The following is a 20,627-nucleotide window of genomic DNA, read 5'->3' as shown; positions in this document are numbered from 1 at the left end:
CTCAGTTTTACTTTTAGAAATTGAGGAAGTGCATAAATTGCCAAGCACTGAAAACTTAGCCTTTGAGTAAAAGTTCAGGAGAAGGTCATTATAAAGTAGTGGTTTACTAAGTGAAGGAGTAACCAAAAAAATGACAAATACAAAAAATACTCAGAAGGTTGAAATAATACTCAAATTATATCATACTCTTGCTACTAACAAATAATGTTAGTATTTTAATCTGATCGAAGAATTTTGCATATAGGTTAGTGAAAAATGTTCAGGAGCATTATTTCAGCATTATTTTTTAATTCCTCCCACACAAGACACTTTACAATTAATAAATATTCTTCTGATGCATTTTGTATATGTCCCTGTAAACTCTTACCTCACTGTATTTGTATTGTGAACTGTACATATTTACCCGGCTCTCTTCAAGACCCTAGTTTGGAATCCCTCTCTTCTAGCATGCTGCCTGCCTCCACAGCGGGAGACAGTAAATATTTATGGACGGTATGCTAGAGAGTGTAAAGAGAAGACTTAAGGTTACATTAAAAAGATGTTAAATAGGTAAATTAGGTAAGTTATTGATATTGTAGATCGTATGTCTTAGTTCTGTTCATTTTTCTTTTGAAAAGTACCTATGATTTTTTTTCAAAGACCTTTTATTATGCTGAAGATCAGAGAATAAATTCTAAGAATTTTAAACCTAAGATCCATTTGTTCCGTTCAATAGCTGCTGGATGATTCCCTTCAACTTTTCACATTTTGATTTTGTTCACTTATTTTTGAGCCACATGATTTTACTTTTATTGCTTGCAATAATACTGGCACTAAGCTTGAGGCAGCAAAACTGAGTTTCTCTATTACTTTTTTACACCAAGAAGCAGTGCATGGTGATCCCTGGTTCAAGTTTTCTCTACCCTAAAAAAAATTGCTCTCAGGCCAAGGTTTGCAAATTCCAAAGTGATACTCCATAGTCTTTCTAGCTCAGTGGGATCTTAGTGGTTAAAGGAAGCATCAAGTTTTGAACATCTCCACTTTGGGATAACCTGAATATTTCTACCTTTATATATAGATTTCACAAAGTGGTGTTTCCTGCCAACCAACAGATCTGTTTTGGCCGTTTTTACGTAATATGAATAGCAGTGTTTGACAATCATTTAAGCATGTTGTTGCAAAATGCCCTTGTTACTTAATAAAAATAAAATTCTTGTAAAGCTAATCCAGTTAAAATGCAGTTGACAAACCATAGATATGCTAAAAGCCTCACATTGTGGTCTCAATAAGCTGTTCAAAGGACTTCACCTAATATATGGTGAATATGAGAAGTAAAAGAACAATTATCGAACATTTCCATAGTTCTGCAGGATATTGTTGAAGATTGTATCTGAACTTGGAGATGCAGTGGGAAATGTTGTATGACTAAAAAGTCTGGATATGACTCAACATAGCAATAGGTCTCTTGTTTTCAGTGTTCTCTTTATTCAAACTGGTACAGAGCTAGAGTCCATATTTTCTGACTTCAAAGCCATTGTTTTTGTTTTATATGCTTGTTTATTTTTTCTGTAGAGAAAAGGTTGTTTTCAAACTGAATTATGCATAAGGATCATTTGCTACTTTACTTGGTGAGAGCAGACATAGATTGTTTTATCCATCATTCTGCAACATCTCAAATCCATTTACTTATCCATATATTTAGGAACATTCCCGGGCAGCTGCTATGTCCCAGGTTCCGTACTAATCTCTGAGCTAGGAAGTAACACCATTAAGACCCAGGCCTGACCCTCCAGAAGTTAAAATTAAATCTGAAAGTTTTATAAAGGGGCATGTATTAATAATCATTACTGGAAATGAACATCCTGTGATCCTTCAAATTTAATTATGGATTCGAGACATCTTTTGTTACTTTCTACTACTTTGGTTCGCATGCTGATTGGAAAGGGATTTTAAAGGTTGCTCATCTGCCAAGTAGCTCTGATAAATCAGTCAGAGTCCAATAGGAAAGAAATATTAAACACTGACCACAAAACATTATGTGTTCAGCCAGTGTGCATTTTTAGCAAGTCATTCTTCACCAACTTTTCCTTCCATTTATTGCCCTCCTTTGGTTTAATTGAATTCATTGGAAACTGCAATTTTAGGTAATTAACGGAAACCCTAAGAAACGCATGGTGGAAGTGTCAGTTAGCTGTGCCAGGCGGCAAGTGGTTACCCTTTCATTTCTGTCCTAATGGCCCATTAGTCATGCCTCTGAAGAGGTGTCAGATACTTTTTTCTCCTTCTGAAACATCTGTGTTATTTAATAAATTGAATAAGCAAGCCAGAGTTTGCACAGAATACTAAATAAGTTGAATAATCACCTCTCTGGAGACATTCTTTGAAGCACTATCACTCTGGGTGCGGCATTTCTGTGCTGTCTTTGGCAATAAAACTCGCAGTTTTCTTCTACTTCCTCGCAAAACAGTTTTCTTGACAAAACATTTTTCTTCTGCACCCAGAACTCCTCCACATCTTTTTGGGGTAGCCCGTTGCACAGCAGTGAGGGTGCAGGCTTCCACAGGAGGTGTAAAGTGAGGGACTGTTTTCATACTGTGTCTGCCCCCACACCCCAAGAATCTAGAATGTGGCTTCTGAGCTTACAGAATGGCACAAATTCTAAACTGTGTTCTTCCCATCTTCTTTTCAAAATAAAAATGGATATACATTTATCAATTGGATATGCAGCCTTGTTTTGAATTACTGCCAAGGACTTTAATTCAATTAAAAGTAAAATTAATTTCTTCCTGTGATTATTTCTTCTGCATCTTTTTCCAAATAATATACAAGAAAGATATCTGGAATGTTCAAAATAAAATTTCACAAAGTCATTAGATGAAAATCACTAATCCCTGATTTTAATATGGAATATGAGTAAAGAGATTTATGGCTGTCCCATATTCAGAGAGCATTGTTGGGGGAAAAATGTGTGAGAGGGGTGAGAAGCCAGCTCACAGGATCACATATAAGGCACAGAGAAATAATCTTTTATTGTATCTTCCTTCAAAAGTAACCAACCTTCACATTTCTAGCCTCAGTGAAACTTTTTAACCTTAGTACTAGAAATAAGAAGATTATACTTGCCTTTAAGATGGTTATAAATTGGTATTTCTGTACTTGATTGCATGTTGTGTCTTTTTTTATAAATGTGATCCAATAAAACGTTGGAGCTCCTGTTTCGCTTTGGGAGTAATATAGGGGCTATCCGAGTCATCCCAAAAATGTTATAATTATTTCATGAATGACAGTGATAACAGTAGGAATGAAAAAGAGGAGAAAATAAAATCTGGTAGAGCAAGTGCTTGACTGTATTAAATGCAGGCTGACTGTATGTGCCTGGACAATAGCAGGTATTGGCACTTGGGAAAGGTTCTTGGTTGGCTCTAAGAGAGGCCTTTCCTGAGTGTTCTAAAAGTAGACTCCATTAAATAAAGCACCTTTAGAATGCAAATGCATAAACTTCATCCATTAACATTTTAAATTGGACTCTAGCAACAAATATTTTAAAAGCTCTTACTATGTAAAAAAATATAATCCAAGGAATGCTATAATTATTAGGACAAGTTTTTCATCTTCCTGTTGAAAGCTGAAACTTTATGGAGAGAGCCCGGGTGCTCAGTCAGTGAAGCGTCTGCCTCCATCTCAGGTCATGATCCCAGGGTCCCAGGATGGAGCCCCCCATCGGGCTCCCTGCTCATCAAGGGAGCCTCCTTCTCCCTCTGCTCCTCACCCTTCATGTGCACTTTCTGTTTCTCTCTCAGGGTCATGGATGATTTATTTAAAAACAAATTTTTAAAAAATAAAATAAAAGCTGAAACTTTTCAATTAGAGCAAATGATATTGATTATACTAGTTTATTTAATTTTGAAATTTGCGATTTGAACAAAATATTTTTTTCATTTTTGAATGATCAGTAGTAGGCAGCTATTTTTCAACTTTATTTTAACCTGGGTTATGAATATGGTATTGAGGAACCCCTACATCCTGATGCTGCAGTGCAGGATAGTGGTAGGACAGCGTTGTATGTAATTTCCTGCCCACTGCTGCTCAGCTTCGTGACCTCCATCAGATTCTGTCAACTGTCAGCTCTCTTACTGGTAAAATGGGGATAATCATGGTATCTACCTCATAGGGTTAAATGAGTTAATATATGGGTAGTGCTTACAGTAGTGTCTGAAATTTTAGTTAGTATTGTTCCTGATGGTAGTAACTGGTAGTATCACTTATGAAGGTGTCTCCAATTCTGATTATTCTTAATTTATAAACAGTGGTGATTCTGTGGTTTTAAAATTGTATTCATTTCATTATAAGATGGGGATTCTTGTGGATATGTGAATTATTTTCAGATGCTAAGACAGGTTTCCTCAGTTATCTTATTATATTTCTTTGCTTTTGAAATTACCTTTATAGTAATTATGCCAGAATTTGCATAATACTTTGAAAGCTTTGAATTAATTTATCTTTATCAGTGAAATAGCCCTTAAACTGTATATTCCTTCATTATACCCTACAAATAAGATGAAATGCCTTACCCTGTGTCACACAGCTGTGATTGGTAGGTGTGGGATTCTAATTCACGTGTCCTGATCCAGAATGTCTGTGCTCTTTTTCTGATTTGCTGTTTTCACGGGCCTCACAAATTAAAACTAGAAGAGTCTAGATTTACCAACATCTTTTTTTCCTTGCTCCTCATAAAAGAGCACCAAAACCAACCATCTCTTTCACTCTGGGTCATTTATTCTAAGATTACTATTAATTATCCTCATTGGTTCTTTTAACAAGAAATTATTGAATTTCTGTAGGAAATATTGTGCTCTGAAAATGCTTAGTATGGACCCAATTTATTCTCAGCATATGTATGTATTTTTCCAGTTATTTACTTATTTATAATTGTTCCATGCTTTACAGAAATGATTTATGATAACTTCACATCTATGTGAAATATAGCAAAGTAATGTAAATTAAAAGTTACTGATACAGAAAGCACACATACACACACACAGTGAAAAATATAAAATGCACTCCAAAATGAGACTGAGGAAGTCCTAGTTATTCTTCAGGCTTCTCTGTATATATTGAATCTGTGGGAAGCCATGAAGCGATTAACCTTAAATTAAAGTGGGACCTTTAATAATCATCCTGAGAGCAAATAAATTGTACTATATACAATGTGTATCTTAAAAAAAATGAAAGAAGGTATTTAAGAGACAGTATCCATCTGAACAATGTTTAAGCAGAAAGAATATAGAAGCTGACCAGTACATGATGCTGATGACCATGAGATGATACGGGTATTTATTTGGATTTTTACCTAGGGTGTGACTGGGGACTGGGCAATTTTGGGAGTTAAAGAATTTTTTTCCTATTTTTCTGTCGAGTGTTAATTTCTTCTCAGGTTGCCTGAATTATATTTCTGTTTAATATCAGTAACTTAATATTAATGGTTGGCATATGAGTCTGAATTATTTTGTCATGACCATATTGCACAGTTAAGTTTCAGATGAGCGTAGTACTCGCTGATAACTTCTGCATCTTTGGTTCGGAAGTATTTCTTATTTGAGGAAGTAAAATCTACTGAGTCAATTAGAACAGATGGAGTCCCCAGTACTTCCTCTTAATGTTCTCAGGATGTGAATATGTTGAGGACTGGAAAAGAAATTATTTATTGGTCTTTCTTTTTCATTAACATACGTTCCTTGATCTTGCATTAAGTATATGTTGACAGAAATATTATTTTAATTATGAGGCAAAACCCTGATGAGTTATATGTCTGTTGAAGACATTCTTCATGTGTATTCAGTCAGCCATCTGACAGAAACTAGAGCAGGGTACCAAAGTGGCATTTGAAAATTTATGGTTAAACTTAATTTGCATATGGCAGTAGTCAGTATACAGAGACAGTGATGGGTGAAGTCATATTTGAGTAAATACCATTAAGGAGACAGATTCAGTGTGATCTGTGCCTGCAAATCAAAGTGGATATACATTGCAGCTTAGGCTTTTGGGGGGATTTTTTTGTTGTTATTAATTTAGTGAGTCATGTGAACTCTCAACAGAGAGAGAGCTAAACAGAAAATATACTTTTTGATGTATTCGTAAAACAGTGACTCTAACATACATCAGTAATTTGTACAGTATTAAACTTTCAGGTAGCAGAGATGGAGAAAAACTAATTTCAGTTATAGATGAACTATTCCGAGTCCTTTCCCTGGTGCCATCAAGATGCTATTACTGCCCTTCCCCTCCTCCCTTTTCCAAACTCATCTTTTCAGTTACCTTCTCTCAAGAAATGGATGGCATAGACTGGAAGTCATCCTTAAGCAAAACAGCACGAAAATTGGCCTTGAAGGTTCTAAGAAAAGTTTTTGTAACTGAATACTGTGGCATAAACATTTCAGGCACTGTGCTAAAAACATAATGACTTTAATGTTTCAGTTCAAGTGGACTGATTTTTAGTTATGGTAATTATACTTTAGTTAGGTCTTAAAAGATTTTCTATTTTTAGATACACATACTAAAACTTTTATAGATGAATTTATGTATGGGATGTACTTCAAAATAATCCAGGGGTGGGGGAAGCAAGTGAAGGTATCAATGAAACAAGATTGGACGTGAACTGGTCGTTATTAAAGTTGGGTGGTAGGTAAATACAGATTCATTACACTTTTCTGTCTACTTCTGCTTATGTTTGAAATTTTCTATAATTTTTTTTTAAATGTATGAATGAATGACGTGTCTACTTAGGGCCCAGAGCACTACTTTCCATCCTTCGTGCATTAAAGACACACAGGGAACAGCAGCTCTTTCCCATCTTGCTCTTATATACCAGAACGATCTTTCTGGAATTATTTTATGTAGATCTGTAAGAAAATTCCATCATAAGCACAGAATATGGATCCCTTTTGACTTTAATGATAGGGGATTTTATCTAGATGATAACATATATCGACTGCACTTGGCATTTAATGTTCTTGTTAACAAAAGAGAAAAGTTTAGCTTTCCTTAAATATGTACTCCCGTGTTAGGAAATGTTAATGTCATATAAAAGAATTAAGTCTTAGTTTTATCATCTGTAAAATGTTGGAGCAAAATCTTTAAATTGCCTTGAAGCCCTCCAGCTTAAGCATATGTAGCAGTAAACATCAAAGGATTTTGTATCAGCCTGCCTGTGTTTCTCCACACCACCTTAGTTCCCCTACTTTACCATCCCAAGTTTCTTTCCCAAATTATCTAACAGTAGATGAATAAGGGAATGCTGTGTTTTCATTAACTAGTACGAAGAGCATTTGTTTTTCTTTTCTTTTTTTTTGACAATGTGTGTGGCAAAGGGAGATGTTCACTCTGTTAATCTGAGTGATGTTTGGATGAGAATAACCCACCGACCGCAGGATCTGCCAGAGTGGATGCCCAGCAGTCGTCCAGTGAGAGGAGAGCACAAGTGTTATTCCACTGCTGCTCAGAGCATTGGTGTAGGGCTTGCAGATAACCAGTTTCTGGGGCGCCTGGGTGGCTCCGTTGTTAAGTGTCTGCCTTCGGCTCAGGGCCTGATCCCAGGGTCCTGGGATCGAGCTCCGCATCGGGCTCCCTGCTCCACTGGGAGCCTGCTTCTTCCTTTCCCACTCCCCCTGCTTGTGTTCCCTCTCTCACTGGGCTGTCTCTCTCTCTCTGTCAAATAAATAAATAAAATCTTAAAAATAAATAAATAACCAGTTTCCCATCATGCCAAGTGGGTGGGATGGTCTTGAGTTAAGTACTGAATGGTTTCTTTAAAGATGTTAGCTCTCTTTGCATCCCTTGTCTCATCTCTGAAATGGGATGAATTGGCACCATTTCAAATGATTTTATGCTTTTTACTGTTTTTTAAATAACACACTACTAAAATCAGGGTAAAATGCAGAAACAAATATGGCGGTGAGTAGCCTACGCCATCTAGCTCTAGAAGGCAGCATTATGTGCAGGATGACGACAGAGTCTTGTTCTATTTCCTTGCCAATTGTGAATTCTTAATTCAGTTAGTTTTGAGAAATGGAATTGGGAGACTTTGCACAAAACCTTCGATAATTACCAATAAATGAGTTTCCAGCCCGAAAGTATTAGCACAAATCTTTTTGCAGTATCTAGTTTGAAAGCAAGATGAGGGGTAAAATTTAATATTTCACCTGGTATTACATTCCAAATGAGCTGTGTCAGAATGACAGGCTCTCAGGACAGTTGATGTTTCCTAGATGTCAATTTACTTTCTTTTTTTCCCATTGATTATAAATCAAGATTTTTAAAAACCTAGGCAATTAAATGGAAATATTTAGCCATAGTTGTATACACAGGAACTTCACCAGAATGGCTTGCTTAATTGATACTACTACTTTATTTATGATGAACTTTTATCAAAATGTCCTTTTTATAGAATGTTTAACACTGGAGCCTTTTGGTAAAGAGGGAAATGATTCAATTTCCAGTTTTCTACGGGGCTTTCAAGTTTTGATATATTACAATTGTAAGTGAAAATTCAGGAAAATAATGTTAGGCTCCTTTTCTTTGGTAAATCAAACTTTTTTTTTTAGAGAAGTTTTTCTTTGAAAGTTTGAGATACTGAACATTTATTGTATATTTCGTTGGCTCCGTGTTCTACTCTATTACTTCTTTAAGACAGATCTTCCTTCACTCTCACTGCCTACCCTAAAACTCTTGTTTGCAACTTCTTTTTATAGTTGAAGAACATTGGCCCTTCAGCACTGTTTTATTGGAACAAAGACCAATCACATGTTTTTTGTTTGTTCAGGAGTCAGACGGCCAAGGCTGCCCCTTCTGTCGCTGTGAAATAAAAGGAACGGAGCCCATAATCGTGGACCCCTTTGATCCAAGAGATGAAGGTTCCAGGTGCTGTAGCATCATCGACCCCTTTGGAATGCCCATGCTTGACCTGGATGATGATGATGACCGAGAGGAGTCCTTGATGATGAATCGGTTGGCAAATGTTCGAAAGGTAAAATGATAAAGCACAGGTTTCATGACGCTGGTATGTGGGCATGAGAAAGGACTGATGCTGTCACAGATGGGCTAGGACTGAATTGATTTGGGCTTGGGAAAGAAAGATGGAAGAATTAAAAGGAAGGTGAGGACCTAGGTAATGTTGACAGGTTGATGAAATCCTAGACTGCGAAAGAACTAGCGTCTACTCCAAGTACTCTCACTGGTTTTAAACTTCAGAGTGAGAGATGGTGAGAGTTTTCACATAGAAATAAACATCGTCTAAGACTGACAGGAGCTGATCTGTGAAGAAAAATTAAGAAAGTGAAGAAAAAATTAAGACAGAAAATATAAAAATTGAAAGTGATGAAACGGAATAAAAACAGTCTTTATTGAAGTCTAAAGGAAGTATCTGTTCGAGTTATTTTCTTACTAGGAAAGCCAGCATTCCATTTGGCTACTGAGAGGTCACATAAGATTTACTTTTGTGAATTTACCACAGTATGGGCTTCGCTTATCAAAATTACTGACCCAGAAAATTGACTTTGTCAATTTACTGAGAATGGAGGCTCCTGCCCAGTTGGAGTAGCTAAGCTCACAAAAGGCTAGTCCATGAACTAGAATGCCAACTGAATAATTTACAAGCCAGAAATAGAATGATTAAGAGAACTGGACTCTTAGATATCAGGTTATTCTGTGTACAGAAAGATATATGAAATTTGGATTACACTCAGAAGTTCTGTGTTTTCAAAATCAGAGAAATGGCAATAAGTGGTATGAAAAGATCTGCAAATAGAGTGTGAAGGTGCCCCGTCCCAGCCCTCCTCCTGACTCATGGCAGACAGGGCTCATCAGTCATGGCACTCATCCCCGCTGAGGTCACAGCCTTATAGAGCCTCCACTGAAATTCATTAGGACTTGGCAGGTAACGTGAGTCCTATTTGCCATCTAGGTGGAGTGATGATAACGTTTAATGGCATCAGATCGTTTGCGTCCGTCTCTGTGGTAGGGAAGCCCTTGGGGCAGGAAACAGATGAGGCGTTTGTTTGGGTTACTCCTTCTTGCAGATATCAAAATTTACCTCTGAGGTTCCTGTATTTTCTATATTTCAGCATTCCATTCTCAACAAAGTTGTATACCCTTGGTATTTTTTACATTGTGCCGATACGTCACCATCACCAACGTGGCTATTCTGACGTTTGCGGTCTGAGATTATTTCTACTCTTCAGCTCATTATTTTTCATAAATGTCATAATTTGACTCTCAGAGAAACTACTCTGGATTCTACCCTTTAATCCTGACAACTTAGTTTTGAAGCATGTAATTTCTTTGACCCAAGAGATGGAAGAAAGGAAGTAGTTGTTGCTCAGTATCTTTTAAATAAGCAAAGCTTTTTTTTACGTATTTTTTCCTCTGAACAACTTGCAGAGGTAAATATTCTTCTCATGTTTCAGATAAGGAAGTGAGGACTACACCTGTCACGTGGCTGCGCTAGGAAGTTGAAGAGACCAGATTCTAACTTAATGTCTCTGGACAACAGTACAGTGCTATGTCCTAAACTGCATGTGCAGCTCGCTCTCATGCTGAGTCATGAAATGGTTTCTACTAAGTCAGATTATAGAGTGTATGCTAGACCATTCCTCATACAATATTATTAATTTTAATTATTAGTGGTAATAAAATAGTAACATTGATGATTTCAGTGACAGGGTACTGTTCTGGGTTCTTGAATCCCTGATCTCATTTGATTATTTCACCAACCCAATGAAGAAGCTACTGTTACTGTCCTGTTTTACAAAGGATGAAACTGAGGAAGAAAGAGGTGAAATAGCTTGCCTAAGATCCCAGTAGTACTCAGTAGCAGAACCAATACTTTATTCCAGATTTTCCTAACTTCAAAACTCCAGTTGTGAGCCATCACCCAATATGCCTCTTTTGCCCTCCTTGCAAGATGTCACACACATTGTACTCGATAGAGCGTTAACTACCTGTCCTTTGAAGGTCTTTTCAGTTCTGTAGTATAATGTATATCATGCATAATGACTGACCTCCAATACAATTTTAACCAGAAGTTAAAAACAATTTGAATTTGATCTGGTGATAAAAACATTAAATTCTAGGGGCGCCTGGGTAGCACAGCGGTTAAGCGTCTGCCTTCGGCTCAGGGCGTGATCCCGGCGTTCTGGGATCGAGCCCCACATCGGGCTCCTCCACTATGAGCCTGCTTCTTCCTCTCCCACTCCCCCTTCTTGTGTTCCCTCTCTCACTGGCTGTCTCTCTCTCTGTCGAATAAATAAAATCTTTAAAAAAAACCAAAACATTAAATTCTAAAAATATTTATGCCCTATAAAAATATTAACACCCACACCTACCTAATAGGTCACCAAAAACCCAAGCAAATTCAGTTGAGACTTGCCAACTGATACCTAATGACTATTAAATCTGTTTTCCGGTATACTAGCTATATGTGGCTAATTTAAATGTAAATTTAAAATAATTAAAGTTTAATAAAATATTCCTCAGTCCCATTGAACATACTTTAAATGTTCAATAGCCACTTGTGTCTAATGGCTCCCATATTGACCTGTACAGATATAGAACATTTTCTATAGGTTTTCAGATATCTATTACTGATATAATAGAAATAGCTATTCTCCAGTAGATAATTCTGTTGGGCAGAGCTTTCTTAAATCATCCCTGTAGGCTCTTATTGGAAGAAGCTAGGTCTTGATGCAAAAGACCTTTCCTTTTAATTTGATGACTTAATGGTCTTAGCTTGGCCTGGATATTTGACAGTGATCTAGCACTGGAATCAGCAAGCTGTGGCCTGTTTTTCTTGGTTTGTTTTTCTGTGAGCTAGGAATGATTTTACATTTTATATGTCTATATATTTAAATGAGTTTATAAGTACCTACGTAATTTCCTTGATTTTTTTTTTTTTCATCTTGGCTTGGCTTGCAAAGCGTAAAATATTTACTGTCTAGCCCTTTAAGAAAAAGATCGCAAGCCCCAGGTCTAGACACAGTAAGCATATAAAGAATGTTTATTGAATGCATGGATAATTGGGAATGACAGAAAAGTCGTTAAGAAGCATACAGCAGCTCAAGTAGTTCACATGACCTAGGAGGTAATGTTTCCTAGCTAGGAAGAAGGCATTTCACTTTTCTTTACTAAATGGATTTTCTTCTTTCAGTGATTGATGTCAGGGGAGGAGAGCAGGGTCTTAAGAGGAATTCTTTCAAGAACTCTGTATCCTTTAACTGCTCGGGGGAACAGTAGCTGCCCTCCAGGAGTTTAGGGAAAGTTGCCGTCTTGGTCTTACCTTGAAGCTGGAGCCCTGCTTCAGTGCGACAAGCGATGGGAGTCACTGGTGACAGGAGACACGCAGCAGGATGTTCAGGGCGACTCTCGTGGTCTCCCCACCTCTTCTCACCCACTCGCAGGACCGTGTATGTTTTGTTCTCCCTGGCACACTGGGGAGCTTTCTGTCAAGGGAGCCGAGAGGCTTTTACACGGATCTTCTTTTTAGTTTACCAAGAGAAGAATGGTGGTCTCAGATGTTCGTTGTCCAGAGCAAAGTCCCCCTTCAGTGGCTTAGGTGGGAGTCACAAGGCGCCACTGCAGATTTCTCTCCTTTCCTCTGGCAGTCGTTAGATATTGGAGAAATTTAAACAACTGTCATTATTTGTTTTTAAGTTGAGGAGTCATATTTCAATTAAATGTCTTCATGTGCACTTATCTGCTTCTAGTCAATTAAACAGATTGTAAATTTTATAATATTTCATAAATCCCTGCCGCTTAACTTTCAGTAAAACCTCAATTTTAGTGTAGATGCAAGCATCAATTGTTTCTGACTAATTGGGAAAAACATTGCTGTGACGTTATGTTCTTACAGCACTTTACGTGTACTTCTGTCTCGGGTTACACGAGATTGTTTGGTTCTATTTAGAGGAGCGCCTTCTTTATTAGACTATTAATTCTTAGGGCCAGTGTCGATGTCCTCTTTCTTTTTGTGTTTCCAGGTACATAAACACATGCAGTAAATATTTATTAAATGAAATAATAAATGGACATGCACTCTCACACGTTCTTTGAAATCAGTGACTTAATCTTACACATCTTTCTTTATTCCAAACTGAAGACTGACTATAAATGTACAAAACATCAAATTAGATTCTATTCAGTTCTAACAGCTGAGGTTGTAAACAAATATTACACTTCTATTTTGGCACGATAGCTCTTCTACCTGAATCTTCTCCCTCTCTGTTTTTTCATTCTGTTGCCTCACTCACTCACTCACTCATTTTTAAAACATTTCATTCTCTCAACTCCCAGAGTGACTGTCATTGTCCAGTGGAATGATTCAGTTGTCTTCTATCTTCTGTTTCAAATACTCATCTTCTCCTGTTTATGAGCAGGTTGACGACTATATTGTGAACTAATTTTTGCCTGTCTTAAGCATATTGCATTCTTTAAGTTAGTAATGCTTCTATCATAGCATGGAGGACTGAGCTGTTTGTATATTCCTGTTACCATGGTGATATTCTGTAGCTGGAGTTTATAAATAGTTGCATACTGAACATACAGAATATCTTTTTATTGTTTCTTTCATAAATATAGTAATGCTAATCTTATAGAAGCAAACAGAATGTATAAATCTATAATACAGCGTATGGCTTACCATCCTAGAAATAGTCTATTTGATGATTTTAACTAGAAGATGTTTTAGATTTTGCTTGAAATTGTACCACTGCCTGAATACTCAAGCTGTCAGAATTTCTGGATAATTAGATCTGAGTGAGTCCTCAGAGGAAGTCTAGGGTGTGATTGGTAAGATGGCGTCCTTCTCTCTGACTTCAGTCAGATCAGAGCTAAGAAAAGGTGTCTATTGCCAGTCAGAGGTTTGTTTCATTTTGTCAAAGGTGTAAGGCGTCTTAACAGTTCCTCAGCAATTATGTTGATAGAACATATTTTTCACCAAATATATAAAATTACAAACAAAATAAAGATTTGCATTCAAAATGAAAATGTTCACAGACTGACCTAGTATAGGAACTGAGATTAATTCCTTAGGTCTTAACCGTTACATTTTCTTGAAACTATATTTAAAATTTTAACGAATGGCCATGTAAAAAGAAATACAGGTGTGAACAGAGATCAAAGGAATTATTCTTTTATCCTTTTTTATACATTCTCCTAAAGTTGCCATCATCAGTTAAAATACGTATTACTAATTAAAAACTTCATATATTACCTAATTCTTGCTTTTCCCAATAATAATGTGTGAGGAAAGGACCGATGGTGTTCCTGATCCTGAGGAAAGAGTTCATGTGCACACATCAGTGTTTTTAGGAAAATGTTGCTCTTTTAATGTGACTTAGGTTCCAGCCACAGAGCTCAGGTCCACGTGGGAGTAATAAAGACAAAACTTACAATAAAAGTGAAATACAAAAATAACAATAGACATTCAAAATGTAGGGCATGGTTCTCAACTACAGGCAGGTCTGCCTCCTGAAGGTATTCAGAAATATGTGCAGACATTTTGCTTTTCAGTGACTGAGGGGTGGGAGAAACCTGTGGCATTTAGTGGCCTGAGATACGAGACCTGCAGCAAGCACCCAGAAAGAATTATTCTGCTCACATGCCAGCAATCCTCACCTCTCCCACTGGACGGTGCAGGCAGTCATGGCTGACAGTGAGCAGTCCAAAGTCAACAGGTTCCTTTTGCCATTTAACTGCATTCTGTTTACTGACTTTCCTAGAGTTCTCTGTGCAAAATAGTAGCATTTTTTTTATATTAGTATGGGATTAACCGAGGGAACATCTGCCTTGTCCCAGGGCTGTACGATGTTATAGGTGACTGCAAAGACATTGTTACAGATTCCTTTAAAATGGTTTGAATAATGCGTAATTTAGGAGAAGCAAGCACCTGAACACCGGTACCTCGTTTGAGTCCGCCTCCTGTGGTAGACTGGAGACGGACGCGGTGCCTAGCTCTACTAGGCCTTGCCCTTGTTTTCCTTCCCAGAGACCTACGTAGTGCCTAACGCACAGCGTGCCACTGAGCAGAGGTGGGTTTTTTCCGTCTTGTTTTGTTTTAGCTGAGTGATCGGTAGTGACACTGAAGAACAGTTCCCGGAGTCCAGCCACCTGGCTTTATGTTCCACTTAATATCTTTGTGCCTTGCATTGATTAGTCACCCCCCTGACTCAGTGCCCTTGTCTGTGAAACCCTACTGAGAGTAGATGCGCTAATACAGATAAAGCCGTTGGAACAGTGCTGGTACCTAGTGGATGTTAAGTATGAGTTGTAATTAACATTATTTTGTAGACTGTTATTTATGACGAGATACTGCTGTGCTTCTGAGAGTTAAATATCAGTATTTTTGAGATGTCTATGGAAAGTTTTTATTTTCTTTTAGATACTGTTAGCTATCATTATTTAGAAAGAACTAGACACCAAAACTGTGTTGGTTTGGCAAGCAATTGGTGGTATTTCTTTGCTATATTACTATCTACATAGTTATGATATCATGGCATGGCCACAGTAAAATAATTTATTATAAAATCATCCTTGAGGTTTAAAACTCAAAGAAAATGCAGAATTGCCAACATGTCAGCTGAAATACAATTTTAAACACTACATAATTTAGATAAGCTTACAGTAGTCTTGTTTTCCACATACGTAAATGAAAACAATTAAGTAGTCTCTAAAGTACGGTGAAGAGCACAGTAACTAAATCGTAATTGTTGTTCAAACCAGCTGTACCTGGTATTTTGCAAAGCAGTATGGGTTTCACATGAGGGCATTTTTCAGCCACTGAAGTTTATTCCTTTAATCCCCAGAATGTTCTTGTTTCTCAGCCATTTCTTTGGAAATATTTCTGAATCATATATCACCCTTCCCTGACTTTTCAAAATTGGTTATGCAGCTGAGTGAATCACAGGGCATAAGAAGCCACTACAATCAGCCTGACGTACTTCTTGAAGCTTACATTTGCTATGAGATTTCAGGGGAGGTTGCATGAAGAGGGGGGAGCCATACATTTAAATTAAAATTGCGTATAATACTTGGATCAGGATGCAAAATTCATATAGATGTTTAAAGTAAAATATAAACTTCAAAGAAATTTCAGGGCTGTGGATGCTGGTCACTGCCAGGGGCTTAGGTCCTCATAACAGGTCCTGCAGGGGGAAGCAGCTTAGCTCAGTGTAGTGAACACTGTTTAACGTCTTAATGGAGCAGCGTCTCTGGGGTTATTCCACTTGTGAGGCTGTTTGCACTTGTTTGAAGTGTAATTTTATCAACCACCTGTCAAACCTTAGGAAAAGCAACTCTTCCTTCCACTCAGTAGTTCTCCAAGGTTAAGTTTCTAACCCTTTACCCATTCTTCACTCCTTCTAATTTGTAGTATCTAAAAATTTCTGGAAGTTGTTAGTGGGATGTAAACAATAATAATTTAAAACAGCGAACCTCATTGTATACACAAATCAAATATCTGTATGCTTAGTGAGGTAACAAGGTGCCTTGCATTATGTTCTTATAGGAAAAAAATGCAGCAGAAATTTTCCCCCTCTTTAGAGGACTATTTTTGGGGTAGGGGGACTGGTTGGTTTTGTTTTGTTTTGTTTCATTCCTGTATTTTAAGACTTTTAGAGTGGTTTTAGATTCACAGCCAAAGTGAGGGGAATGTACAGAGATTTCTCATATACCCCCTGTTCCCACACATGTGTAGTAGCTTCCCCCATGGTCAACATCCCCCATCAGAGGGGCACATTTGTTACAACTGATGAACCTACATTGATACAACATTAACACCCAGATTCCATGGTTTCCATTAGGGTTCACTTTTGGTGTTGTACGTGGCTATGGGATTGGACAAATGTCTGTTGACATGTGTCCACTATAATAGTATCATGCGGAGTATTTTCACTGCCCTAAAAATCCTCTGTGCTCTACCTTTTTTAGAATGTCATATAGTTGGAATCATACACTACATACCTTCTCAGATTGGTTTCTTTCACTGAGTAATATACATGTAGAGTAGGTTTAGTTTTCTAAGACCACCAAACGGTCTTCCAAAGTGCCTGTATCATTTTATATTCACACCAGCAATGAATAAGAGTTCCTGTTCCCCCACATCCCCTCCTGCATTTAGTGTTGGCATTGTTCGTGATTTGGGCCATCAGAGAAGTACAGAGTGGTATCTCATTGTTTTAACTTAAATTTCCCTGATGATATATGACGAGAAGCATCTTTCCATATATGCTTATTTGGCATCGGCATGCATATCTTTGGTGAAGTGTCTGTGAGGGTTTTTGACCCATTTTTTAATCCAGCTGTTTTCTTATTGTTGGGTTTTAATGTGGGTTTTTTTTTTTTTTTGTATATTTTGGATAACGGTCCTTTACAGATGTGTCTTTTCCAAATATTGTCTCTTAGTTTGTAGCTTGTTTTTCTATTCTCTTGATGGTTTCTTTTACAGAGCAGAAATTTTTAATTTTAGTGATGTCTAACTGAACCGGTATTTCTCTCATGGATCATGCCTTTGGTGTTGTATCTAAAAAGTGATCACCAAACCCAAGGTCATCTTTATTTCTCCTGTATCTTCTGGGGTTTTATTAACTGTTATGAAGGTACAAAGTCTTTTTCCAAATGTATTTATTTATTTATTTATTTATTTATTTATTTAGCATACGGATGTTCATTTGATTCAGCACCATTTGTTGAAAAGACTGTGTCTGCTCTACTGTATTACTTTTGCTCTTTTGTCACAGATAAGTTGACTGTTTTTATGTGGGTCTATTTCTGGGCTCTTTGTTATGGTCCACTTAAGTATTTGGCTATTCTTTTTACAATTCCACAGAGCCTGGATTATTGTGGCTTTATAGTAGGTGTTGAAGTCAGGTAGTGTCAGTCCTCTAACTTTGTTCTTCTCTGATATCATGTTGGTTTATTCGTGGTCTTTTGTCTCAGTATAAACTTTAGAAGTTTGACAATACAAACAAAATAACTTGCCAGGATTTTGATTGCAATTGCATTGAATCTGTAGATCAAATTGGGAGGACTTTTCTCTTTTACTCTCATTTCTCCCTAAATTCCTACAGTTTAAAGCTTCTGGAAGTGGGGCGGTAGATAAGCAGGGCATGATTCTATTGCTTTTACATCACATTCCTCATATAAGTTTTGCTTATTATCTAAAAGAAAACAGTGCTACAGGTATTCCAAAATAGGTAACGTAAGTCATAATTGCATTTGGATGTGTGCATGTGTGTGTGATGATTGTTTATGTAATGGATACCCTCAGAATAATATTCAGTATAGGCTGTTCTATAAAAGACTCTAGGTTTTATGTTCACAAATTAACATGAGAAAGAACCAAGAGGATAGTTAACAGCAAGGAAATGATACTTAAAATATTGTATTTTAATGATAAAAGTTTTCTTAGTGTCCTTCATTAATTTTCCTGCATTTAGAGAAAAACGTTGACCTTCTAAGAGTCCTTCTCGTCATCCTTATAATATGTGGATCTACCTTGTTCAGATATGAAAATTCATTAAGTAAAAATCTTGTTACAAGTATTATAAAATTGACTTTGATTATCTCTGGGATTGTCAGTACTCTCATCTTATTAGTAATTGGAGAGGTTTTCTCTTGTCCAGTTTTTAATAATAGCCTGGCTGGGTTTGAGATTTCTTACCAAATGTTTTGCCATTTCCATAATAATGGATCTTATTAAAGGTTTTATAAAATTGCTCTTTAGAAGGTGTGGATAAAATGAAGAGTGACTAAAATAGAATGAATCCCCGATTATTATTGGTAATTGCTGCGTGTGCTGAGATGGGCTTTTGACTACTTTACTTCTTGGGCCTTTTCTCTCGGGATTTTCTGTTAAAATTGCAAATTCGTATTTCCCTATTCATCATGGCGGTCATTAGCATCCTATTCGGAATGCTGAAGAATTCTGTAAAGTTGGTCAGAGAAATAAAGAATAGCATTTATTCATTTGAGGAAGCAAAGGGCTAGGAAAAATTGTTAAGTATGTAGACATAAAAGAATCAGATGTGGTCTTTAAATTTCTAGAGCACCAGGACTCCAATTTGTTAAAGATGTACTCATCACTACCAGTATTAAAGAACTTAGAAGAAATTGTTAGTGAGACGAATATGCTGGTAATATAGGCAGGAGTTAAGGTGCTCGGCTTTTGTATTTTGAAAGGAGCTGAAATGAAAAAAGATAATTTATTCTAAAGTTCTGAAAGCAAGTGTAATAGTAGAAAAAAATGAGAATTACCCAAAATCAAGATAAAGAATGAAATTATAAAAAATCAAGCATTCTGTAATGTGAAAGGATAGTTCCATCCTCCCAACTCTTGTAGTTGCATTTATGTAAATGATTGTTTTATATGGTGCAGTAAATTCTATATAGTTAATTCCATGTCCATACCCTACTTCCTATACTTTACTAATTTTCCATAGCTTTTCATTTCTTTATCCTATCTTAATAGAGTAGACAGATAAAGAGGGAGTAACCAAGAAGGGACTCCATTTAAGGCAGTGGCGGAATGGACGTGGTCTTTTAAAGTATCGCTTGATTACCATGCCTTCTTATTACACTAATTAGATTTTATTTATTCATTAGGAGATTAAAACCAGAAGAACAGAGGTAAATTCTCTACCATAAAATAATGAAGAAAATAAATTTAAAAAGTTATTTACAACAATTATAATATAATAGAGGTTCACTATCCTACTAAATAAAGAGCTCGTTCCAATCAGTGAGGGGTACATAAAAGAAAATAATATAGATAATGAGACAAAGAACATACAAAGCCAGTAAGCCAAAGAAGAAATACACGTGGCAAAAAATATTGCATTTTTTTCTAAGTATTAAAGCAGTTCAAATTGAAACATCAGCATGTGCCACTGAAATGCCAATAAGCTATCGAAGTAAACAAAAAATCCAAAACTAAAAATACTTTATGCTTTTGAGGTTTGTGCAGTGGTAACCATCACACATAACTGGTAGAAGAATAAATTGTTTTTACCATCTGGACAGCAAAAGGTCTTATGCATACTCATAAATACCTAGTTTAGTTATGAGCCTATTATCCTATGCCCAAAACATTCTGTGATTCTGCCCTTAAAAATTAAATGCATGTCAAGTATAGTCAAATAAAAAGTTTTTTTAATTAAAGTCAAAGTCTCTACAAAAAAATTAAAATGTGTAAGACCAAAGACTTTTTTATGTTATTACTTTATAATAGAAAAAATTTGAGAACAGCCCAGTCGTTCATGGCAGGAAATAATTATGTAAATATTGGTATATCCATATCATTCACCCTTTAAAATTATATTCATGAAGACTGTTTAATGGCAGCTAGAATTCTTTTGCTATAATACTGTTAGCCAATGTAGAGTAGATTAAAAATGTGCGTATGTGATTAGGAAACATCTCCAATGGTTGTGTGTGCATGTTCTCAAAATCTCTTTGTATTTTCTTATAATTCCAAATTATGTGCAGTGAATTATGTTCTTTAAAATGAGAAAAAAAGTGGAACAGTGAAAATGCAATTGTGAAGGCATGAGAAGTGCGCCAAAATCTATACAACCTATCTATTATGGTGAGCAGTTTGACAACAT

At 36.5% G+C, this 20,627-nt stretch overlaps 1 protein-coding gene across 6 annotated transcripts in view; it reads left to right on the top strand.

The window, feature by feature from the left end:
- Nucleotides 1-20,627, top strand: part of CBLB (Cbl proto-oncogene B) — a 218,259-nt gene that overhangs the window by 129,227 nt on the left and 68,405 nt on the right. For 5 of the 6 annotated variants that reach the window (XR_005832160.1, XR_005832159.1, XM_040621183.1 and 2 more), the window contains one exon: nt 8,798-9,001. Coding sequence is in view for 4 of the 6 variants with exons in the window: in XM_040621183.1 (XP_040477117.1) it covers nt 8,798-9,001 (204 nt within the window). In the remaining 2 variants the exon portion in view is untranslated. Of the gene's footprint in view, nt 1-4,020; nt 4,116-8,797; nt 9,002-20,627 lie in introns of those variants that run through there. The other variant, XM_040621186.1, reaches the window with a different exon arrangement.

This window comes from Ursus maritimus, unplaced genomic scaffold (genome assembly GCF_017311325.1).
Source record: "Ursus maritimus isolate PB19 unplaced genomic scaffold, ASM1731132v1 scaffold_4, whole genome shotgun sequence".
Lineage (NCBI taxonomy): Eukaryota > Metazoa > Chordata > Mammalia > Carnivora > Ursidae > Ursus > Ursus maritimus.
This window is presented reverse-complemented; position numbering and strand designations above follow the sequence as displayed.